The sequence below is a fragment of the Rhinolophus hipposideros genome, assembly GCF_964194185.1.
Source record: "Rhinolophus hipposideros genome assembly, chromosome: 7".
NCBI classification, from domain to species: domain Eukaryota; kingdom Metazoa; phylum Chordata; class Mammalia; order Chiroptera; family Rhinolophidae; genus Rhinolophus; species Rhinolophus hipposideros.
Window position 1 is genome coordinate 10,198,786 of NC_138053.1, and position 21,345 is coordinate 10,220,130.

Here is a 21,345-nt window from a genome sequence, read left to right on the forward strand (position 1 = left end):
ATTCACAAATTTTGTGAGATGGTGTCAAACCATTGGTAGTTTGAAATTAATCATAATGGGAGTATTTGCATCGTGGAAATAAACTGTAATACATGGATTTTTCTTGTTTTGAGAGAGTAAGAGAATATGTTTATGTTTATCAGAGCTATGGAAATATATTTGATGTACTTAGCTTTGTCCACTGAAAAGATTTAGATACAAAGAAACCTTAGTAGTAATGAGGATTCCCAAATCCCAGATTTTGACACTAAATACCATATCTCACTAAAATAAACCAGAGCTCCTTGGTGAAATGGTTGATTCTAGGGCTGATCAGTGGAAACATAGAGCAACCTGTAATGGCTCACATGAGAAAGCAAAGAAGTGTTCACAAAATGATAGGTGAAAAGGATGCAGGATACACTGTATACTATAATGGTGGCCATATATAGAATGTACAACCCATAGGATGTACAACACCAAGAGTGAACCCTAATGTAAACTGTGGCCTTTGGGTGATAATCATGTGTCAATGTAAGTTCTCTGATTATAACAAATGATCCATACCTATGAGGGACTTTGATAGTCAGGGAGGCTGAGTATAGGTGGAGTGGGGGTACATGGGAAATCTCTGACACTTCCCTGCAATTTTGCTGTGAACTTTGAACTGCTCTTAAAAATAAAGTCTATTGAAAAATTCAAAGGAAAGTAAAGTAAAAAAGGACCCTGAAGCCTACTTGAAAGGGCTCCAGTGGACAAAGCTGAAAGAATTGACCATCAACAAAGACAGAATGATGAAAGACAGTAATTGGTAATATATGAGATCATACTGATATAAACAAACAAACAAACAAACAAACAAACAGAGGGAGAATGAAGAGCTCTCCCTTACAATGGAATATCAACTCATAAATATAAAAGAAATGATGGAATTAGGAAGTAATCATTTTGCAACTATCACAGTAATAAAGATTTTACTCAAAAACCATTCATGGATGATCGAACTAGTAGGGGAAAGTTTGAAGAGAAAACAGAATATTTACTTACTTTCAAAGGCTTCCACATAACTTACTTATTAGTCACAAAGGAAAAATAAAAGTTTACAGTAGATAAGCTAGTGAACACAATTTCAACCAAGCGTTCCAAGTTAAGGTCACCCACACTGGGGCAACGTGCCTCCTGATGTGAGGGAGCCTTAAGGCAAACTTCCAGGCAGAGACTCTGATTCCGTGGGGCTGATGAGGCCAGAGAATGGACATTGGAAACAAGCTCCCCAGAGGTTCTGATGTACAGACCACTGACTGATTTCTGGGCATAAAATACTTGTTTATGGTTGCCATTTAAGCTTTGAACAAAGTCATGTCTGCATACTTCTTGAATGTGCCACTGGCCTACCTTCGACCTCTGAACACGTGCCTTTCTTCAATTTGACAGAAACTCTTATCTGCCTAAAAGTCTTCCTGCACATTTTCACAACCAACCCTCTACCTCTGAGCCTCCCCATCGGTGGCCCTCTGAAGCTCACCTTGGGTACCTTTATGGTTGTCCATTTCTGTGGAATTCTGGGTGTTCATCATCAGCTGAAGAAAATCCACTCGGTGCTGGAAGAAGAGGGAGAAAGTTCAATGACAGAAAGTCACTTGTGCAGTCAGAAATAAACCGGAAGTGCAGTACTTCACCTCTTCCCTGAGAGCATGGTCTGTTTTAGTCCAGAAGTTTGACCAGTGCTGCCTGAATCATCAGTGAACAAAAACATCCATCTACAAATCTTGGAGAGCAGGCTGTCTCCCTGGGGGAAATCCAGCCATCATGTCCAACTGATGTTTGATCTTCACTGATCATCTACTTCTCTGGTTTCACACACAGCTTCCTGGCTAAAGACTTGTCTGCTCCCTCTCCTATCATGCCTCCTTTCTCAGGAGGAAGTCCCAGTCTTCAATACTTTTTATTTTCATGCCTTAAATCTTAATCAATGGTGACATATTTGAATCCCCTGATATTTGCAGAGTTCATCGGCAGCTTTTTATGAGCCCATCCTCCCAGGACTCTGTACAGTCTTCAGTGACACCCTGGGGAACCCAGCCCTGTCCCCCTGATATGCAGACATTCTTGTGCTGGCCTCCAGGCCTGAGGAAGGCAAATCTGTGTTAGCTAGCTTGCAGCCTCAATGCCCAGAGTTGACTCCTGTCCTCTCCAGTGTCTGACTGGGCTCCAATTCAACATAAACTATACTCTACCAGGTGTCTCATGGGGCATTCCTTTGCAGAATGTGTAAAATAAGACACCATTTCATTGACTATACATGCCAGACCACTGCACTATACACCTGAAGCTGAAGTTGAATAATATTGAATATCAAGTGTACTAAAATATATAGAAAGAGTCACAGAATGTGGAGTACAGCATAGGGAATATAGTCAATGGAATTGTAACAACTGTATACAATGTCAATCAGGTAGTAGACTGGGGGGGTATTATCACTTTGTGAGGGGTGTAAATGTCTAACTATTACATTGCTTTGTACACCTAAAACTAATTTTAAAAAATTCTTAAAGGAATTTTAAGAATTCCTTTAAGTGATTCTTTGCCAATTTAAGATTTGGACAAATTATAATACCAGGAAAATAATTTTTAAGTAGTAATTTTTATACCTTGAAAATTTATTGAAGGGAAGTGGTATATTTTTTTGTCTCAACAATATTCACACAATGATATACTAATCATTGTGTCTATTTTTGCATTTTTTTTTTAGTTTTATTTTTTCTTCTTTACAGAGTTTATTGGGTATAATTGGATGAATCACATGTGTACAAAATGAAGCTCACACTATCCCAAAGCAGACTAGGGATTGAGGGCTGGGGATCTGTTACCGGTCATTGGGGGAGCTCTGAGGTGAGGGACAGACAACCCTCCCACTCAAGGTATGTGGTCACAAGGGATGGGAGGAGAGGGAGCCCACCTGGCTTTGGTCACAGAACTCAGAGCCTGGCACTGGGCCAGGGCAGACATATGGATGGAGAAGCAGGAGCCCCAGAAACAATTTTGCTCAGGGAGCCCAAGGAGGGCTCCACCAGTCCCACTCATGATGTGGTTGGTCCAGACCTAGACTCGGGCTGATACAAAGGGAAGGCATCAAAGCAGGAGGGAGGAGACACTGATGTGTGGTGGCGGGGGGCACTTGGACCTGTGAAAGAGGGTGTGTAGGGAGGCAGGCTAACTGCTACTAGGTGCTGCGGCCAATGTAATGCATTCATTTGATGACATCATGGTCGCTGTAGTTCAGCTTCGGTTCAAACACCTTCAAGTAGCACACCTTGAGGCCAGAGGGTGTGAATGGGGCCTCAAAGTTCATAGAAATGGAGGGTGGAGCCTACTTCTTGTCGTTGGCAGGCAGAAACTCAGTCTGTGAGCTGATCTGTGATTCCTTCATGCCTCCCATGCACTTGATCTTCCACACGAGAGCGTTCTCACTGGCCTTGTACTTGGCCTTCCCCTTCATGCAGATCATCTACACCCTGCTTGTGTTCAGTGGGGTTGGGATCCTCACCTCAATCTTCTGTGCCAGTAATGAGGCTTAAAGTTAGATTTGATGACCACCTTGACCTCAAGCTTGGTACGTACCACTTCCCGCACTAGCGGGATCACCCGGAAGGAAGGATGATGCCCTTGGTGGTGCGATACCTCATGAGTCAAACTCTCCATCTGGTGGAATGAAGCTGATGCGGCCCTCAGAGTCAGACTTGCTGGGTCTCACACACTGGTGGGAGATGCAGTCATTGAGAGCAATTGGCTGCATCCTGCTCTTCCTTGTTTCATCAGCTGTGCCTTTGCCCTGCTCCTTAATGACAATCTTGTCATTCATCCCAAACTTGCATTCAGGTATGCCACTCAGGTAGCTCTTCATTACCACCCGGCCTGACACATGGGTGCTCAGCATCTGCCCCTGCGAGGACATGAGGAGGTTCACACTCTCCAGAACATCCAGGAAGAGCTTCTTCCAGGGGTACTTGATGTCCTACTGCCAGTCAATCTGCCCAGTCACCTGGCTAGTGATCTGGGACTGTTCTTCTTTTGTCTGATGCTGGCTCTTGATGTCCTGCTGGGTGACGAAGGTTTTCAGCGTGCCTGTCTCTGAGTTCTGTGAATAGCCAAAGTCTAGGATCTCATCCAGCAGCTCATATATGAGCACAAAATTGTTCTTGATGTTCTCCTCGCTGATCTTGCCAAAGTAGGCAGCCATTACTTTACACATTTTATAGAGGAATTCAAACACCATGGCAGCATTGACATTCTGCTTGGTGACAGCTGCCTGCCAGATGTTGGACCACTTAACATGGAAGAAACTGATGCTAGTGATGTTGGTGATAGTGCTGTACACTTGTTGCCGGGCATGGATAACACTGACCCAAAAGACACCCACTGTGTTCCTCTCGATGTCATCTCGGTAGACCTGGGAGAAGAGCACCTTCCCCTTATGATTATAGATGAATAAACCCCCGATCATGGTGGTACCTCACTCTCCGAGGCCCATTACTCTGAGAACAGATCTGGTGGCTGCTGCTTCTGTTCTGCCCACCGGCATTCTCCGGATCACAAGATGTCCCCCCATCCCCTGCTTGCCTGCCTGCTGCCTCTCTGTTGTCACATTTTAAACATTGCTTCACTGACTCATTTTTTAATTTCCTTTCTGAAGCTCCATCTTCTTCATTCCCCATAAAATTTTTTAACTCTCTTGCTCTAAACCCTAGAATTCTCTACCTGCATTAAGAAAAAAGAGAAATGCATAAATCATATGTATACAGCTTAACAAATTATCAAAAAGTGAACACACCCATGTAACCACCACCAGATTTTACCTTTTGTTTATCACGGAGCCGACTTTCTTTCATCCGTTTTATGGATTTTGTGAAAAAATCAGTAATATATTTTGGAAATATAAAGATATTTAATGCTTCAAACACTGGGATAAGGAATGGAAAGAGTGCTGTAGGGAAAAAGGAAAGCACAATGAAAATACAAAATATACCTGAAGCAATTGTAGTTTTCTCTACCAATTAGAAGAGTAAAACACACCAGGCTTCTCACCAGGAGCCACTTTTTCCATGACCTTTTCTTAGACTTCCAAGTCCATGGCTAGGCAAGTGTAAGTCCACCCATAAGGGCCTTCCCGATAGCAATGAGATCACTGGCAACTTCCACATCTTTGGATGTGGAAAGAACAGGATTAAATTCACAGAACTCTTAGCCCTTTATCCATTGGACTAAAATGACTTTGGATAAACTAGACCATAGTATACTACTTTAATTAATACTTCTGTTCAAGAAATAGTCAGGATAGAAATAATACAGTGTATGACTTTCAACCATAATGGAATGAAATTAGAAATCAATAACAGAAAGAAAATTAGGAAATTTGCAAATATGTAGAAATTAAACAATACCCTCCTATATAACAAATGGGTCTTCTTAGAAGAAATCAAAGAGACAATTAGGAATTACTTTGAAATCAATGAAAATGAAGACATGACATACCAAAATTCATGGATGTAGCAAAAGCAGTTATCAGAGAGAAATTTATGGCTACAAATGTCTATATTAACAACAACAACAACAACAATAAAGATCTCAAATCCATAACCACACTTTTCCCTTAATACACTGAACAAAAAGAGAGAGAGAATAAAAAGAGCAAATAAAGCATGGAGCAAGCAAAGGCAAAGAAATAAAGATGAGAGAAGAAACTAGTAAAATAAAGAATAAAAGACAATACAGAAAATCAATGAAATCAAAATCTGATTTTTTGAAAACATTTAGCTAAACCAATCAAAAAAAGGAGAGAAGACTTCAAATTACTAGATCAGAAACGAAAGAGGGATAGGAGTGATGGCAGCAAGGCAGACTTCTTGAGTTCTCCTCCGGATCTTACCATAAAGGGAACATCTATAAGCCATCAAAGGACTCTGCTCATCACACAGAACAGCTAAGAGACTTGTACGAGGATTACTTAAAGGTGGGCAAATTGGGAGAGCAGGGGAAGAGGTAAGGGAGCGGAGTGGAGACACGGCCAGCATCCATGGCTACAGAGACGCAGGGGATCCCAGGACGGAACAGAGACCACAAAGGCCAGGAAATGGGCTCTTTCCCTGTATCCCACAGCCGATCTCTCCCGCTGAGGGGGCAGCATATCCAGCATTTGAAGCAGTAACCTCAGCTGAAACCCCCAGTTGGGCCTTAGGTAGGACAAAGGACATAAACACCATACCTGGGCCCCTCCCCCCACTCTCCAATCATACCCCCACCCTTCCAGAGACTTAAGCTGGCTCCTGAACTGAGGAGTAGTGTCAGATTACAGAGGAGCCATAGTGCTGTGGTTCTGGGAACACTGGCTGACCCAGGAAAGAGGCTGAGAAGAGTGTGATTTTGCTGGGCTAGGAGAGAAGAGACTCCTCCACCCCCACCCCCACCTTTTCTGGTCTGCGGGAAGAGTGTGACACTGCTGGATTGGGAGAGAGAAGACCCTTCCATCCCCAGCCCCCACCCTTTCTGGCCTGCGTAGGACAGGGCAATTACAACTGCACTGTGGAGACAGTCCCAGGGATCAGGAGTAGGCGGCAGCCACAGCTCTGGGCTTTCAGCAGCTCAGAAATCTCTCGCCCGCCACACACACACACACACACACACACACACACACACACACACACGGAAGAAGTGGCCTAAGTCTCAGGAGAACTGGGCGCAGGGCTGGTGGTGCTACTCTCAGTGCACACATGTGAAGGCAAGAGCAGAAACTGCACTGACTTTGTAGAAACTACCATCCAGACCCCTTAGCACCACTCATCTAAATCTGCAGTCCCAAAGTCACTCTGGGCACCAGGTGAATGGCTCTCTCTGCACAATATACAGAGGACTCTTTGGTACAGCAGAGGACAACCTGGAGATTACTTGGTGGGCTTAAGACCAAGACTGGCGCTGCTTTTTTTGTTTTATTTTGTTTTTATATCTTTGACATCTTTACCTGTGTTGAGTGTGGGTTATTGGTTGTTTTTACATGTGAATGTACTTGTATTTTTCTTTGTTGTTGTTGTTGTTATACTTGGTGATTTGCTTTGCTCTGAAATTGCCCTACCGGGGCCCAGCTTAAGAGGCACAAGAATCAACACACCCAGAGGCCAACTCCAGACCAAACCAGAGTACTACTGGGTTTGACCTACAAGTGACACACCAAGAGGGAATTCTCTACAGGCACAGAGCCCATAGAGGCCAAACCTCATTTAAGCAGTCAATCCTCACACAGCAGAACATCCTGCGGTGGGCAGAGCCAAGTCTCACAACTAGTCAGCCTAGGAGTCAATCCCACCTACTCACAAGCTAAAAACAATTAAAGATCAACTTTAACAGGACATTATACACAACACAAGAGTCACCTTTGGAGCACATGCAGAGGAGAAGAAGGAAGTGGTGCAGGTAAAATGTAAAGGACACATACTACATAAGATAAACCAGCAAAAATGAAGAACCCTAAGGGATCTACCTAATATATCAAAGCAAACACAGAGGGTCAGCCAGAATGGGGAAACAAAGAAACATGTCCCAACTAAAAGAACAGAAGAAACCTCCAGGATTGGACCCAATGAAATAGAGGTAACCAACCTATCAGAGACAGAGTTCAGAACACTGATGATAAGAATGTTTAAGGAGTTTAGTGATGACATAAAGAAGGACAAAGATATCATAATGAACAACCAGTTAGAACTAAAGAATACAATAACTGAAATAAAGAACACACTTGAAGTAATTACCAGCAAGTTAGACGAAGCAGAGGATCGAATCAGCGACTTAGAAGACAAGTTAGCCGATTACCCAAACGGAACAACAACAACAAAAAAAGAATAAAAAACAATGAAGATGGTTTAAGAGACCTCTGGGATAATATCAAGTGCAACAACATATGCATCATAGGAATACCAGAAGGTGAAGAGAGGAAGCAAGGGATTGAGAACATATTTGAAGTAATAATGTCCGAAAACTTCCCTAACCTGGTGAAGGAAACCGACATACAAGCCCCAAAAGTGCAGAGAGTTCCAACCAGGATAAACCCAAACAGGTCCACCCAAGACAAATTATAATTAAAATGGCAAAGATTAAAGAAAAAGAAGGAATCTTAAAAGGAGCAAGAGAAAGACAGAGGGTTACATACAAGGGAACTCCCATAAGACTATCAAATGAGTTTTCTACAGAAACATTGCAGGCTAGGAGGGAGTGGCAGGATATACTCAAAGTGATGGAAAACAAAAGCCTACAACCAAGATTGCTTTATCCAGCAAGGCTATCATTTAAAATTGAAAGAGAGATAAAGACCTTCCCAGAAAAGAATAAGCTAAAGGAATTTATTACCACCAAGCCAGCATTGCAAGAAATACTAAAAGGACTTTTGTAAATAGAAGAAAGATGAAAACAATCTAACTATAAATTTAAAAAATGGCAATAACTATGTACCTATCAATAATCACTTTAAATGTAAACGGATTAAATGCTCCAATCAAGAGATATAGGGTGGCTGAGTGGATAAGAAGGAAGACCCTTGTATTTACTGTATACAAGAGATACCCCTCATATCAAAAGACACACACAGGCTGAAAGTGAACGGTTGGAGTAAGACATTTCATGCAAATGGAAATGAGAAAAATGCTGGAGTTGCAATACTTATATATGACAAAATAGACTTAAAGTGAAGAATATATTAAAAGACAAAGATGGGCGCTATATAATAATAAAGGGCACCCAACATAGGAGCACCTAAATATATAAAACAGATATTGACTGACATAAAGATAGAGATCGACAGTAACACTATCATAGTAGGGGACTTCAATATATCTCTGACAACAAGGGACAGGTCTTCCAGACACAAAATCAATATGGAAACAATGGCCTTAAATAACACATTGGACCACTTAGATTTAATCGATATTTTCAGAGCATTTCATCCTAAAGCTGCAGGATACATGTATTTCTCAAGCGCACATGGAACATTTTCCAAGATAGACCACATGTTAGGCAACAAAACAAGTCTTGATAAATTTAAGAAAATTGAAATCATACCAATTGTCTTCTCTGTCCACAGTGCTATGAAATTAGAAATGAACTACAGGAAAAAAAACCTGAAAGACACACCAATCCATGGAGACTGAATAACATGTTACTAAATAATGAATGGGTCAACCAGGAGATCAAGAAAGAAATCAAAAGATATCTTGAGACAAACGAAAATGAAAGCACGACGACCCAAAATCTATGGGATGCAGCAAAAGCAATCCTAAGAGGGAAATTCATAGCATTGCAGGCCTACCTAAAGAAACAAGAAACATCACTAATCAACAGTTTATCTTCACACTTAAGGAATCTGGAAAAAGAACAGCAAAATAAGCCCAAAGGGAGCTCAAGGAAGGAGATAATAAATATCAAAGCAGAAATAAATGAAATAGAAACCAGAAAAACAATACAAAAGATCAATGAATTGAAGAGTTGGTTTTTAAAGAAGATAAACAAAATCTAGAAACCATTAGCCAGACTCATTAAAAAAAAAAAAGAGAGAGGATCCAAATTAATAAAATCAGAAATGAAAGAGAAGTGACTTCAGATACCACACAAATACAAAAAATGTAGGAAACTACTATGAGCAACTATATGCCAACAAATTTGACAATCTGGAAGCAAAGGACAATTTTCTAGAAGCATACAACCTTCCAAGGCTAACTCAAGAAGAAACAGAAAACCTGAATAGACTGATTACCACCCGGGAAATTGAATCAGTAATCAACATTCTCCCAACAATATAAAAGCCCTGGACCAGATGGCTTTATAGGTGAATTTTACAAAACATTCAAAAAAGAATTATCACCTATTCTCCTCAAGCTCTTCCAAAAAATCCAGAAGAGGTGAAGGCTCCCAAACACTTTTTACGAAGCCACTATCACCCTGATTGCAAAATCAAACAAAGACACCACAAAAAATAAAAATTACAGGCAGATACCTCTAATGAACATAGATGCAAAAATCCTCAACAAAATATTAGCAAACAGAATTCAGCAGTACATTAAAAAGATCATACACCATGATCAAGTGGGATTCATCCCTGGTATGCAAGGGTGGTTCAACATCCGCAAATCAATTAATGTGATACACCACATTAACAAAATGAAAAATAAAAATCACATGATCATATCAATAGATGCAGAAAAAGCATTTGACAAAATCCAGCAGCAATTTATGATAAAAACTCTTAAGAAAGTGGGAATAGAGGGATCATATCTCAACATAATAAAGGCCATATATTATAAACCCACAGCTAACATCATACTCAATGGGGAAAAGCTAAAACCATTCCCCTTAAGATCAGGAACAAGGCAAGGTTGCCCACTTTCTCCACTTCTATTCAACATGGTGCTGGAAGTTCTAGCCACAGCAATCAGACAAGAAAAGAGAAATAAAAGGCATCCAAATCGGTAAGGAGGAAGTAAAATTGTCATATGCATATGACTTGGTACTATATATAGAGAACCCTAAAGACTTCACCAAGAAGTTTTAGAGCTGATAAATGAATTTAGTAAAGTAGCAGGATACAAAATTAATATTCAGAAATCAGTTGCATTTGTATATACCAATAATAAAACATCAGAAAGAGAAATTACGAAAACAATCTCATTTACAATTGCTTCAAAGACTATAAAATACCTGGGAATAAATTCAACCAAAGAAGTAAAAGGTCTGTACTCAGAAAATTATAAGACACTGAAGAAAGAAATGAAAGAAGATACAAATAGATGGAAATACATAACATGTTCATGGATAGGAAGAATTAATATAGTTAAAATGTCTGTACTGTCTACGGTAATATACATATTCAATGCAATAACTATCAAACTGCCAATGATGTTTTTCACAGAAATACAACATATAATTCTAAAATTTATATGGGACCATAAAAGACCCTGGATAGCCTCAGCAATCTTGAGAAATAAGAACAAAGTGGGAGGCATAGTTATACCTGACCTCATATTATACTACAAGTCTACAGTAATCAAAACAGCATCGTACTGGCATAAAAACAGACACATAGATCAATGGAACAGAATAGAGAGTCCAGAAATTAATCCATGCCTATATGGCCATTTAATCTACGACAATGGAAGCAAGAATGTACAGTGGGGTAAAGAAAGTCTATTCAATAAATGGTGCTGGAAAACTTGGACAGACACATGCAAAAAAATGAAGCTGGACCACCTCCTTATACCATATACAAAAATAAATTCAAAATGGCTTAAAGACTTAAATGTAAGATCTGAAACCATAAAATTCCTAGAAGAAAATATAAGAAGAAACTTTACAGACATTACCCGGAGTAAGATTTTTATTGATATATCCCCTCAGGCAAGGGAAGTAAGAGAAAAAATAAACATGGGGGATTACATCAAACTAAAAAGTTTTTTCACAGCAAAGGAAACCATCAGTAAAACAAAAAGAGATCCTACTGAATGGGAGAAGATATTTGCCAATGATATATCTGACAAGAGGTTAATATCACAAATTTATAAAAAAAAACTCACTCAACTCAACTCCAAAAAACAAACAACCCAATTTAAAAATGGGCAGAGGACATGAAAAGACATTTTTCTAAAAAGGACATACAGATGGCAAACAGACATGAAAAAATGCTCAATCTCATTAACCATTAGAGAAATGCAAATAAAAACCACAATGAGATACCACCTCACCCCAGTCAAAATGACTATCATCAATAAATGAACAAACAACAAGTGCTGGTGAGGATGTGGAGAAAAGGGAACGCTTGTGCACTGTTGGTGGGATTGCAGATTGGTGCAGCCACTATGGAAAACAGTGTGGAGGTATCTCAAAAATCTGAAAATGGAACTACATTATGATTCAGTAATTCCACTCCTAGGTATTTATCCAGAGAAATCCAAAACTCCAATTCAAAAATCTTTATGCACTCCTATGTTTATTGCAGCACTATACACAATAGCCAAGATGTGGAAACAACTGAAATGTCCATTGGTAGATGACTGGATTAGGAAACTGTGGTACGTTTATACAATGGAGTATTATGCAATTATAAAGAAGAATGAAATCTTACATTTGCAACAACATGGATGGACCTAGAGAACATTATTTTAAGTGAAATAAATCAGAGAAAGACAAATACCATATGATCTCACTTATATGTGGAATCTAAAGAAAAGAACAAATGAATGAACTAATCAGAAACAGTTTTGGAGACATAAAGGAAAAACTGAGGGTTGCTAGATGGGAGGGGGTGAATAAAGAGATAGGTGAAGGAATTAAAAAGCACAATCAGTATCTACAAGATTGCCACGGGGATACGAAAGTCAATTTGGGGAATGTAATCAATAATGCTGTAAAGATTTTGCAGGGTATCCGATGGACACTTGTCTCATTAGGGAGACCACCTTAGTGAAGATGTAGATGCCTGAGCACTACATTGTACACCTGAAGCTGAAGCTGAACAATAATGAATGTCAACTATAATTTTATATATACAAGAAGTGGAGTACAGCATTAGGAATAGTGGAAATGTAATGGCTGTGTGTGATGTCAGAGGGATAGTGGATGGGGAAAGGAGGGTTGACATAGTGTGAGGGATATAAATGATAAACGTCTAACTATTACTTTGTTTTGTGCACCTGAAACTAATAAAAAATGTGTTTTGAGATAAAATAAAAATTTTAAGGTATAAAAAAATAAAAATAAAGAAAGAAGTGGAAGAAATGTGGAAAAAGTGAAAGAGGGAAGATTATAACTGACATTAAAAAATACCGAGAGTGGTTAGATGGGTGTGTGGGAGGGGGTTGGGGATAAGGGGAAAGGTGAAGGGATTTGGAAGCAGCTGGTAACCACAAGATGGCCTCAGGGTTTTTCTTTTGAAAATTAATTTGGGGAAGGTATTCTATAATGTTGTAAAGATTTTGTTGGGTATCCGATAGACATGCGTCCTATTTGGGAGACCACCTCAGGGATACTGTGGATACCTGATCATGGCATTGTACATCAGAAGCTAAACATTAATGAATGCCAACTATAATTTTATATATATAATGTGATGGTTCAGTGTGAGGTCGGAGGGATAGTGGATGGGGGGAGGGGGGTTCACAGTATGAGGGATATAAATGATGAACGTCTAAGTATTACCTTGTTTTGTACACCTGAAACTAATAAATAAATTAATTAATAAAAAAAAAAGATAAAATAAAAAATAAAATAAAAAATAAAATAAAAAATAAAAGGAATATTATGAACAATTGTATATCAATAAATTATGTAACTTAGATGAAAGGCACAAATTACTAAAAAGCCACAAATATAGAAACTGACTAAGAAATAAAAATAGACAATCTGAATAGACTTATAACAGGAAAGAAGATTCAATTAGTAATCATGAAATTACCCACAAAGAAAAGCTCAGGTCCAGATGGCTTCAATGGTGAATTCTACTAACTATTTGAAGAAGAATGAACACCAATTTTCCACAAACACTTCTAAACCATAGAAGAGGAGGGAACTCTTCCAAACTCATTTTACAAAGATGCTATTACCCTGATACTAAAACCTGAGAAGATATCACAGGAAAAGAACGTTACAAGCCATCATATCTTATGAATATGAATGCACACATCCTCAACAGAATACTAGCAAACTCAATCTAGAAACACAAAAAAAAGTATACAACATAACCAAGTGGTATTTATCCCAGGAATACAGAGTGTGTAATATATTATACCAACAGAATAAAAACCAGAAACCACATGTTCATCTCAATAGATGCAGAAAAATCATTTGACAAAATCCAACACCTTTTTGTAACAAAACACTCAACAACCTAGTAACAGACAAGAATTTTTTCAGCCTGATAAAGAGCATCTATGAAAAACCCGTAGCTAACACCATACTTAATAGTGAAAATCTGGATGCTTTCCCCTAAGTTTAGTAACAAGATAAGGATGCCTCTCTCACCACTTCTATTCAACATTGTACTAGAAGTTCTAGCCAGGGGAAGTAGATTAGAAAAAGAAACAGGTAAAAGGTATTGATATAGGAAATGAAGAAAAACTATCTGTATTATCAATAGTACGATCTTGCATATAGACAGTCCTAAGAAATCCACTAAAAACCTATTAGAACTAATAACCAAGTAGGGTTCCATGATACAAGATAAATATATAAAGTCAATTGTATTTCTATAAACTGCAATAGACAATCCAAAAGTTAAATTACGAAAACAGTTCCATTTGTATTCTGCCATAAGAAAAGATGAAATAGTGCCATTTGCAACAACATGGATGGATCTTGAGATTATTATGTTAAGCAAAATAAGCGAAACATAAAAACTCGAGAACCATATGATTTCACTTATATGTGGTATATAAAACTGCAAACAACAAAAGAACAAGACAAACAAATGACGAAACAAAAACTCATAGACACAGACAATAGTTTAGTGGTTGCCAGAGGGTAAGGTAGATGAGGGTAAAAGGGATCAATATATCTTGAAAGAGAACTGACTCTGGGTGGTGAACACACAATGTAATATATAGATTATGTATTACAAAATTGTACACCTGAAACCTGTGTAACTTTACTAATAATTGTCACCCCAATAATCTTTAATTAAAGAAAGCTCAAAAAATAACATAGTTCCATTTGCAATAACATCAAGATGATAAATAAACTTAATAAAAGAAGTGCAAAATTTATACTCTGAAAACTACAAAACATTGTTAAAATAAATTAAAATAGATCAAAAGTAAATAGAAAACCATCTATGTTTATGGCTCAGAAAATTTACTATTGTCAAGATGGCAAGACTTCCCAAATCAATCTATATATTTAATGCATTCCCTATCAAAATATTACCTGAGTTTTTTTTGTATACATTGACAACAAGTTCAATTTAAAAACCTTTTGAAATTGAAGGGGACCCAGAATAACCAAAATCAATCAGAAAAAAAGATTAAAGTTGTAAAACTCACACTTCCCAATTTCAAAACTCACCACAAATCTATAATAATCAAGGCAATGTGGTACTGGCTCAAGGACAGACATACAAACCAACAGAATAGAATTTAGAGTGCAAAATAAACCCATGTGTCTAAGGTCAAGCAAATTTTTTAAGTTTAAGTTTATTTTTCAATTGAGATAAGTATTGAGATAAGTATTATATTTGTTTCAGGTGTACAATATACATTAGACATTTACATACAAAGTCTGACAAGTAAATTTGTGAACTCATCCTGGGAAAAGCGCTACATACCTCATTGCTGAATAGCACTATGGTCACCTTTAAAGAACTCCCCTTGGGAAGCTATGCACTGATGCTGCCAGAGCCTAGTCCACCCTTCAAAGCAATTTTGGAACTCTTTTTCTGGAATGACCATCAGAGCTGTTGTTGTATTTCTCTTGATGTCCTGAATGTCATAAAAATGTCTTCCTTTCAATATTTTCTTTATCTTCGGGTAAAGAAAGAAGTCATTGGGGGATAGATCAGGTGAGTAGGGAGGGTGTTCAAATACAGCTGTTTGTTTACTGGCTCAAAACTCCCCCACAGACAGTGCTATTTGAGGTGGTGCATTGTCGTGATGCAAGAGCCATGAATTGTTGAGAAAAGTTCAGGTCTTTTTGTCTAATTTTTTCATGCAGCCTTTCCAGCACTTCCAATGAGTAAGCTTGGTTAACTGTCCAGTTGGTAGAAATTCATAATGAATAATCCCTCTGATATCAAAAAAGTCAGCAACATCATTTTGACTCTTGATTTGGACTGATGGAACTTTTTTGGTCGTGGAGAATTGGCTGCCTTCCATTGTGCACTTTAATGGTTTGTTTCAAGGCCGTGTTGGTACACCCATGTTTCATCACCGGAGATAACACAGCCCAAAACATCGTCTTGCCTCTCCAAAAGGTCTTGGCAAACTTCAACTCTTCTTTGCTTTTGTTCATCAGTGAGCTCCTTTGGGACCATTTTTGCACACACCTTCCTCATACCAAGATTTTCAGTTAAGATTTTCCTAACTGTTTATCGCTGTTTACTTGGTCTGCTATGCTTCTCACAGTCAGCCGATGATTTTGATGCACAATTTGATGAATTTCTGCTCGTTATAGCCACCCTGACCTCTTTTCATCAGTGGCATGTTCTCTCACTTCAGAAAAACTTTAATCCATTTGTACACTGCCGTTTTCTTCATGGCATTATCTCTATAAACTTGGATTAACGTGTCCCTGATTTCACTTCCACTCTTGACAAGTTTAACAAGAAATTTAATGTTTGTTTGTTGTTCTAATTCAAGCTCAGACATTCTTGGGATAGCACACAAAGACATGTGACAATAATAAGGAACGCCACTCAGCAAGATACCGCCATGCGTCAACATGAGCACATCTGTGACACACTGGTATACTAAGGTTATGAAACCTTACCGAGCTGTTTGTACAGTGCTGCCAAAGTAAGCGCACGGTGGCAAGTTCACAAACTTAATTGTCAGACCTCGCATACCTTATGATCACCCCTATAAGTCTAGTACCCATCTAACATCATACATAATTATTACAATACTATTTACTGTATTTTCTGTGCTATAGCATACATCCAATGACTATTTCTTTTATTACTGGCAATTTGTACTTAATCCCTTTCAACATTTTCACCCATTACCCCATAATGCTTTCTATCTGGCAACCATCAGTTTGTTCTCTGTATCTATGAGTTTGTTTCTGTTTTATTTGTTTGTTTATTTTGATTTTTAGATTTCACATATACATGGAATCATATGATATCTGTCTTTCTCTGTCTGACTTATTTCACATAACATAATACCACCTAGGTCCATCCATGTTGTGGCAAATGGTAAGATTTCATTCTTTTTTACAGACAAATAATAGTCCATTGTATATATGTACCACATCTTCATAATCCAGTTGTCTATTGATGAACACTTAGGTGCTTCCATATCTTGGCTATTGTATATAACGTTTCAATGAACATAAAAATGCATATATCTTTTCAAATTTATGTTTTGGAGTTCTTCAGATAAATACCCAGAAGTGGGATTGCTGGGTCATATGGTAGCTTAATTTTAATTTTGTGAGGAGCCTCCGTACTGTTTTCCATTGTGGCTGCACCAATTTACAATTTCACCAACAGTGCAGGCGGGTTCCCTTTTTTCCACATCCTCACCAACACCTGTTTGTTGATTTATTGATGATAGACATTCTGACAGGTGTGAGGTGATATCTCATTGTGGTTTTAATTTGCATTCCTATGATGATTAGTGATGCTGAGCATTCTTTCACATGTCTAAGGGTCATGTCCTCTTTGGAGAAATGTCTATTCAGCTTAAGGTCAACTGAATTTTGAGAAGGGTTTTAAGACCATTCAATGGGGGAAATCATACTGGGACAGCTGCATAGCCACATGCAAAAGAATGAAGTTGGACTCTTACCTAACATGACATATAAAAACAAAATAAAAGTGGATCAAATAACTAAACATAAAAGCAAAAACTATATACTCTTAGAAGAAAATCAGGGGGTAAATATTAATGACATATTTGGCAACTGATTTTAGACATGACACAGGCAGAAAGGGAAAAATACATAAATTGTACATCATTAAAGTTAAAATTTTTGTACTTCAAAGAACACTATTGAGAAAGAAAAAAGACCCCCTACCAGGAGAAAGATTCTCAAATCATATATTTGATAAAGAAATTTTACCTAGAATATATAAAGAACTCATACAACTTAACAACAAAAAGATAAACAATTCAACTGTGAATGGGTAAAGCATTTGAATAGACATTTACCTAAAGAAGATATAAAGATGGCCAACAGACATATAAATAGTTGCTCAACATCATTATCCATTAGGGGAATGCAAATCAAAACCACTCTGAGATACCATTTGATACCCACTAGAATGGCCATAATCAAAAAGATAGAAAATGTTGACCAAGTGTTGGCAAGGACGTGGAGGAATTAGAACTTTCATACATAAGAGGTGGAAATGTAAAATGGTATAGGTATGGTGGAAAAAAGTTTAGCAGTTCCTTAATAAAGTAAATGCAGATTAGTATATAATTCAGCAATGTCGTCCCTGAGTGGTAGAATCAAAACCAAAAGAAACTAAAAAGAATTGAACAGGTATTCAAACAAAAACTTGTACATGAATGTTCATAGCAGCACTATTCACAATAGCCAAAATGTAGAAACAACCCATGTGCATCAACTGATGGATGGATAAACAACATGCAGAATGTCCAAACAATGGAACATTCTTTGGTCACAATAAGAAATGAAGTACTGTTAAGTACTACAACATGAATGAGCCTTGAAAACATTTTGCTAAACAAAAGAAGTCAGCCACAAAGACCACATATTATGTGACTCTATCTATATTAAGTCTAGTGTAGGCAAATCTATAGAGACAGAAAGTAGATTAGTGGTTGCTTAGGGAGTGGGAGCTGAAAGTGAAAAGGTACAGGTTTTCTAAGTTGATAAAAATGTTCTAACAATTAATATTGTGATGGCTGAACATGTTTTTGAACATAGTAAAATCATTTTTTTCAGTTTTATTGAGTTATAATTGACATATAGTTCTGTATATGTTTAAGATGTATATAGCACAATGACTTGACATACATAAGTGCTAAATAATTACCACAGTTAGTTTAGTTAATATAAATATCCTCATAGAGATACAAAATTTTTTTCTCCCTTGTTATGGGAACTTTTAGAATCTACACTCTCATTTGTCCTATAACTGAAAGTTCGTACCTATTGACCAACTTCATCCAATTCCTGCACCTTCAACCCCTGCGTCTCATAACCAAAAATCATTTCTTGCTTTTCTATGAGTTTATGTATTCTTTTAGATTTCACATGTAAGTGAGATCATACAGTATTTGTCTTCTCTGTCTGATTTATTTCACTTAGCATCATGCCCTCAAGATCCATCCATGTTGTCTCAAATGGGAGGATTTCCTTTCTTTTTTGGCTGAATATTATTCTATTGTGTGCGTTTATATGAACGTATATCATGTTTTCTTTATCCACTTATCTGTTGATGGACACTAGGTTGTAAAAGTGAACTGTACATTTGAAATGGATGAATTATATAGTATATGACTTATATCTCAGTAAAGCTTACATAGAAAGAGGGAGAGAGAGAGGTGGATGGAGGGAGGGAAAGAGGGAAGGAGGAGGGAAGGAGAAAGGGAGAAAGAAAAATAAATATAGTAGTCCACATACTTATTGAGAGAATGAGTGGATCGAAGAAATTAAATTTTAACAGCAATTTGATGTTTTGCACAAAGGGATCTTGTGGGTTGTTGAGGGAATCGATGTTCACTCCAAATGATGTGCTCGTGATCACATCCATGCTGTAGGCCCCAAAGATGCTGCATAAAGACAGACATGGGAGATTCACATCAGCACCTCTTTGCTATCCTTATCCAACTGCTTCAGCTAGAAGAGCGTGTAAGATCATATGCTCAGGCAGACAGGTAAAGAGCCACATGCTGTCAAAACCATCTGCTGGGCCATCTGAAGAGTCTATGCTCTTGCCACACTCACACATGAGGTGTTTATCGGGTGGCACTGATGTAGCTGGCCCTGTGCTGGGGGTGATGGGGTCACTACGACAAGTTACACCCCCTGTGAGCTCAAGGAGATCAGTCACGTAAGGATGGAGACCATAATCAGACAAATGACAGTAGTGTGTTTTGAGTGCGGGCAATAGTAGCTGCACTGTGTTTGAGGGGGACAAAGGGTAGAAAAAGCAACTTCCTCGTGGAGTCAAAGAAAGTGACATTGATCTGGGTCTTGTGTCACCACAGTCTATGCTGAGCTGATTCCTCTTCAGCACATTACAGAGCAACAGCACCCTGGTCTGAGTTGCCAAGAATGTCATCCTTCCTTTTCTACACCCCTGCTAAGGCTCCTGAAAGACCCGCTCTCAACTCCAGTGATCTGAGGTTCCCCTGAAGGCAGACTCATTTCTGTATAAATGTAAGAATTAAGAAAGCTCCTAGTTTAAAATATATATATGTATATATATATATATATGTATATATATAGGTATATATATATATATACACATATACTTATATATAATATATGTATATATATAATATATAATACATATATATAATAATAATTCATTTCTAAAATTGATTTGGAAGAATCCCATAGGTAATGGACATATGATCAGTTGTCACTTATCCCAGATCAGCCTCAGTTTACACCTTTTATTCCTGCATAAGTAAAAAGTATCTTAGTTTAGATGACAAATGATATGGTCACCCTACCCATCATAGTCTATACAGGACCTTCTCTCTTTTGAGACTGAAGAAAGGAGAAGTGGTGACAAGATTCAATATGTAGTATTTTGCTAGTATACTCAGAAAATCAGGAAGCGGTCTGTAAGTTGTTATAAGTTCCACATTGTAGCTTTCCTACCCTCCCCACCACCTGCCAGCGTGTACCAATTGTCTTCCCCTGCCACTATTCCATACACTCTACACTCAAAATGTGGGTACATTTATGTTTCTTCTTTCTAAACTATGTACTTTTGTTTTTTTGAAAACCCAAAGTGACACTTAAGCAGATATATTAATCCTGGCTCATGTATACAGGAGATTTATCCTTCTGGCCGTTTTGCCTTTAGGGGTAAGCTATTTGTTCTTGGGTGGCCTGTTGGATTTATAACACTACACACCTACTTCTGTTTGGTCATGAGAGTAAGTCCACAGTGGGTATTTCAGCTCTGTGGTGGAAGCTGGAGGATCTCGGGGCAGAGCTCAGAATCCCAGCAGCTGCACTCATACTTACTCTTTTAGGGTGATGGGCTTGCCTTTCTCTGCTTCCTTCCTTAGGTTTCTCACCAACACATCTCCATACTGGCCAATGATTGGGAACATCTAGATGCAAAGTACAATACCACCTGAAGATAAATTTAAGACTCCAGTCCTAGAAGGACCTGGCTTTCACAAGTTTACAGCATTAAGTGCGATTTTATAATGAATTTTTTCCTCTATTTTTAAAATTTTCAATTACAGTTGACATACAATATTATATTAGTTTCAGGTGTACAAAATAGTGATTAGACATTTATATGACTTATGGAGTGATCACTCTGATTAACCTAGTACCTATCTGACATTATACTTAGTTGTTATAATATTACTAACTATATTCCTTATGCTATACCCTACGTCCCCATGACTACTTTGTAACAACCAACTGGTACTTCTTAATCCCTTCCCCTTTTTCATTATCCCC

General features: G+C 38.1%; 1 protein-coding gene and 1 pseudogene across 2 annotated transcripts in view; both read right to left on the bottom strand.

Annotated features, from left to right (window-relative positions):
- The window catches only part of LOC308500133 (cytochrome P450 3A12), a 62,211-nt gene that overhangs the window by 12,043 nt on the left and 28,823 nt on the right, over positions 1 to 21,345 (bottom strand). Inside the window, exons 6-9 of the mRNA XM_081054340.1 lie at positions 20,896 to 20,984; positions 19,315 to 19,463; positions 4,836 to 4,963; positions 1,505 to 1,580 (exon numbers count right to left, since the gene is read on the bottom strand). Coding sequence (XP_080910466.1) covers positions 1,505 to 1,580; positions 4,836 to 4,963; positions 19,315 to 19,463; positions 20,896 to 20,984 — 442 coding nt within the window. The remainder of the gene's footprint in view (positions 1 to 1,504; positions 1,581 to 4,835; positions 4,964 to 19,314; positions 19,464 to 20,895; positions 20,985 to 21,345) is intronic.
- On the bottom strand, positions 3,203 to 4,483 carry LOC308500157 (AP-2 complex subunit mu-like; annotated as a pseudogene). Its single transcript has one exon. The product of its transcript is annotated as an AP-2 complex subunit mu-like (transcript).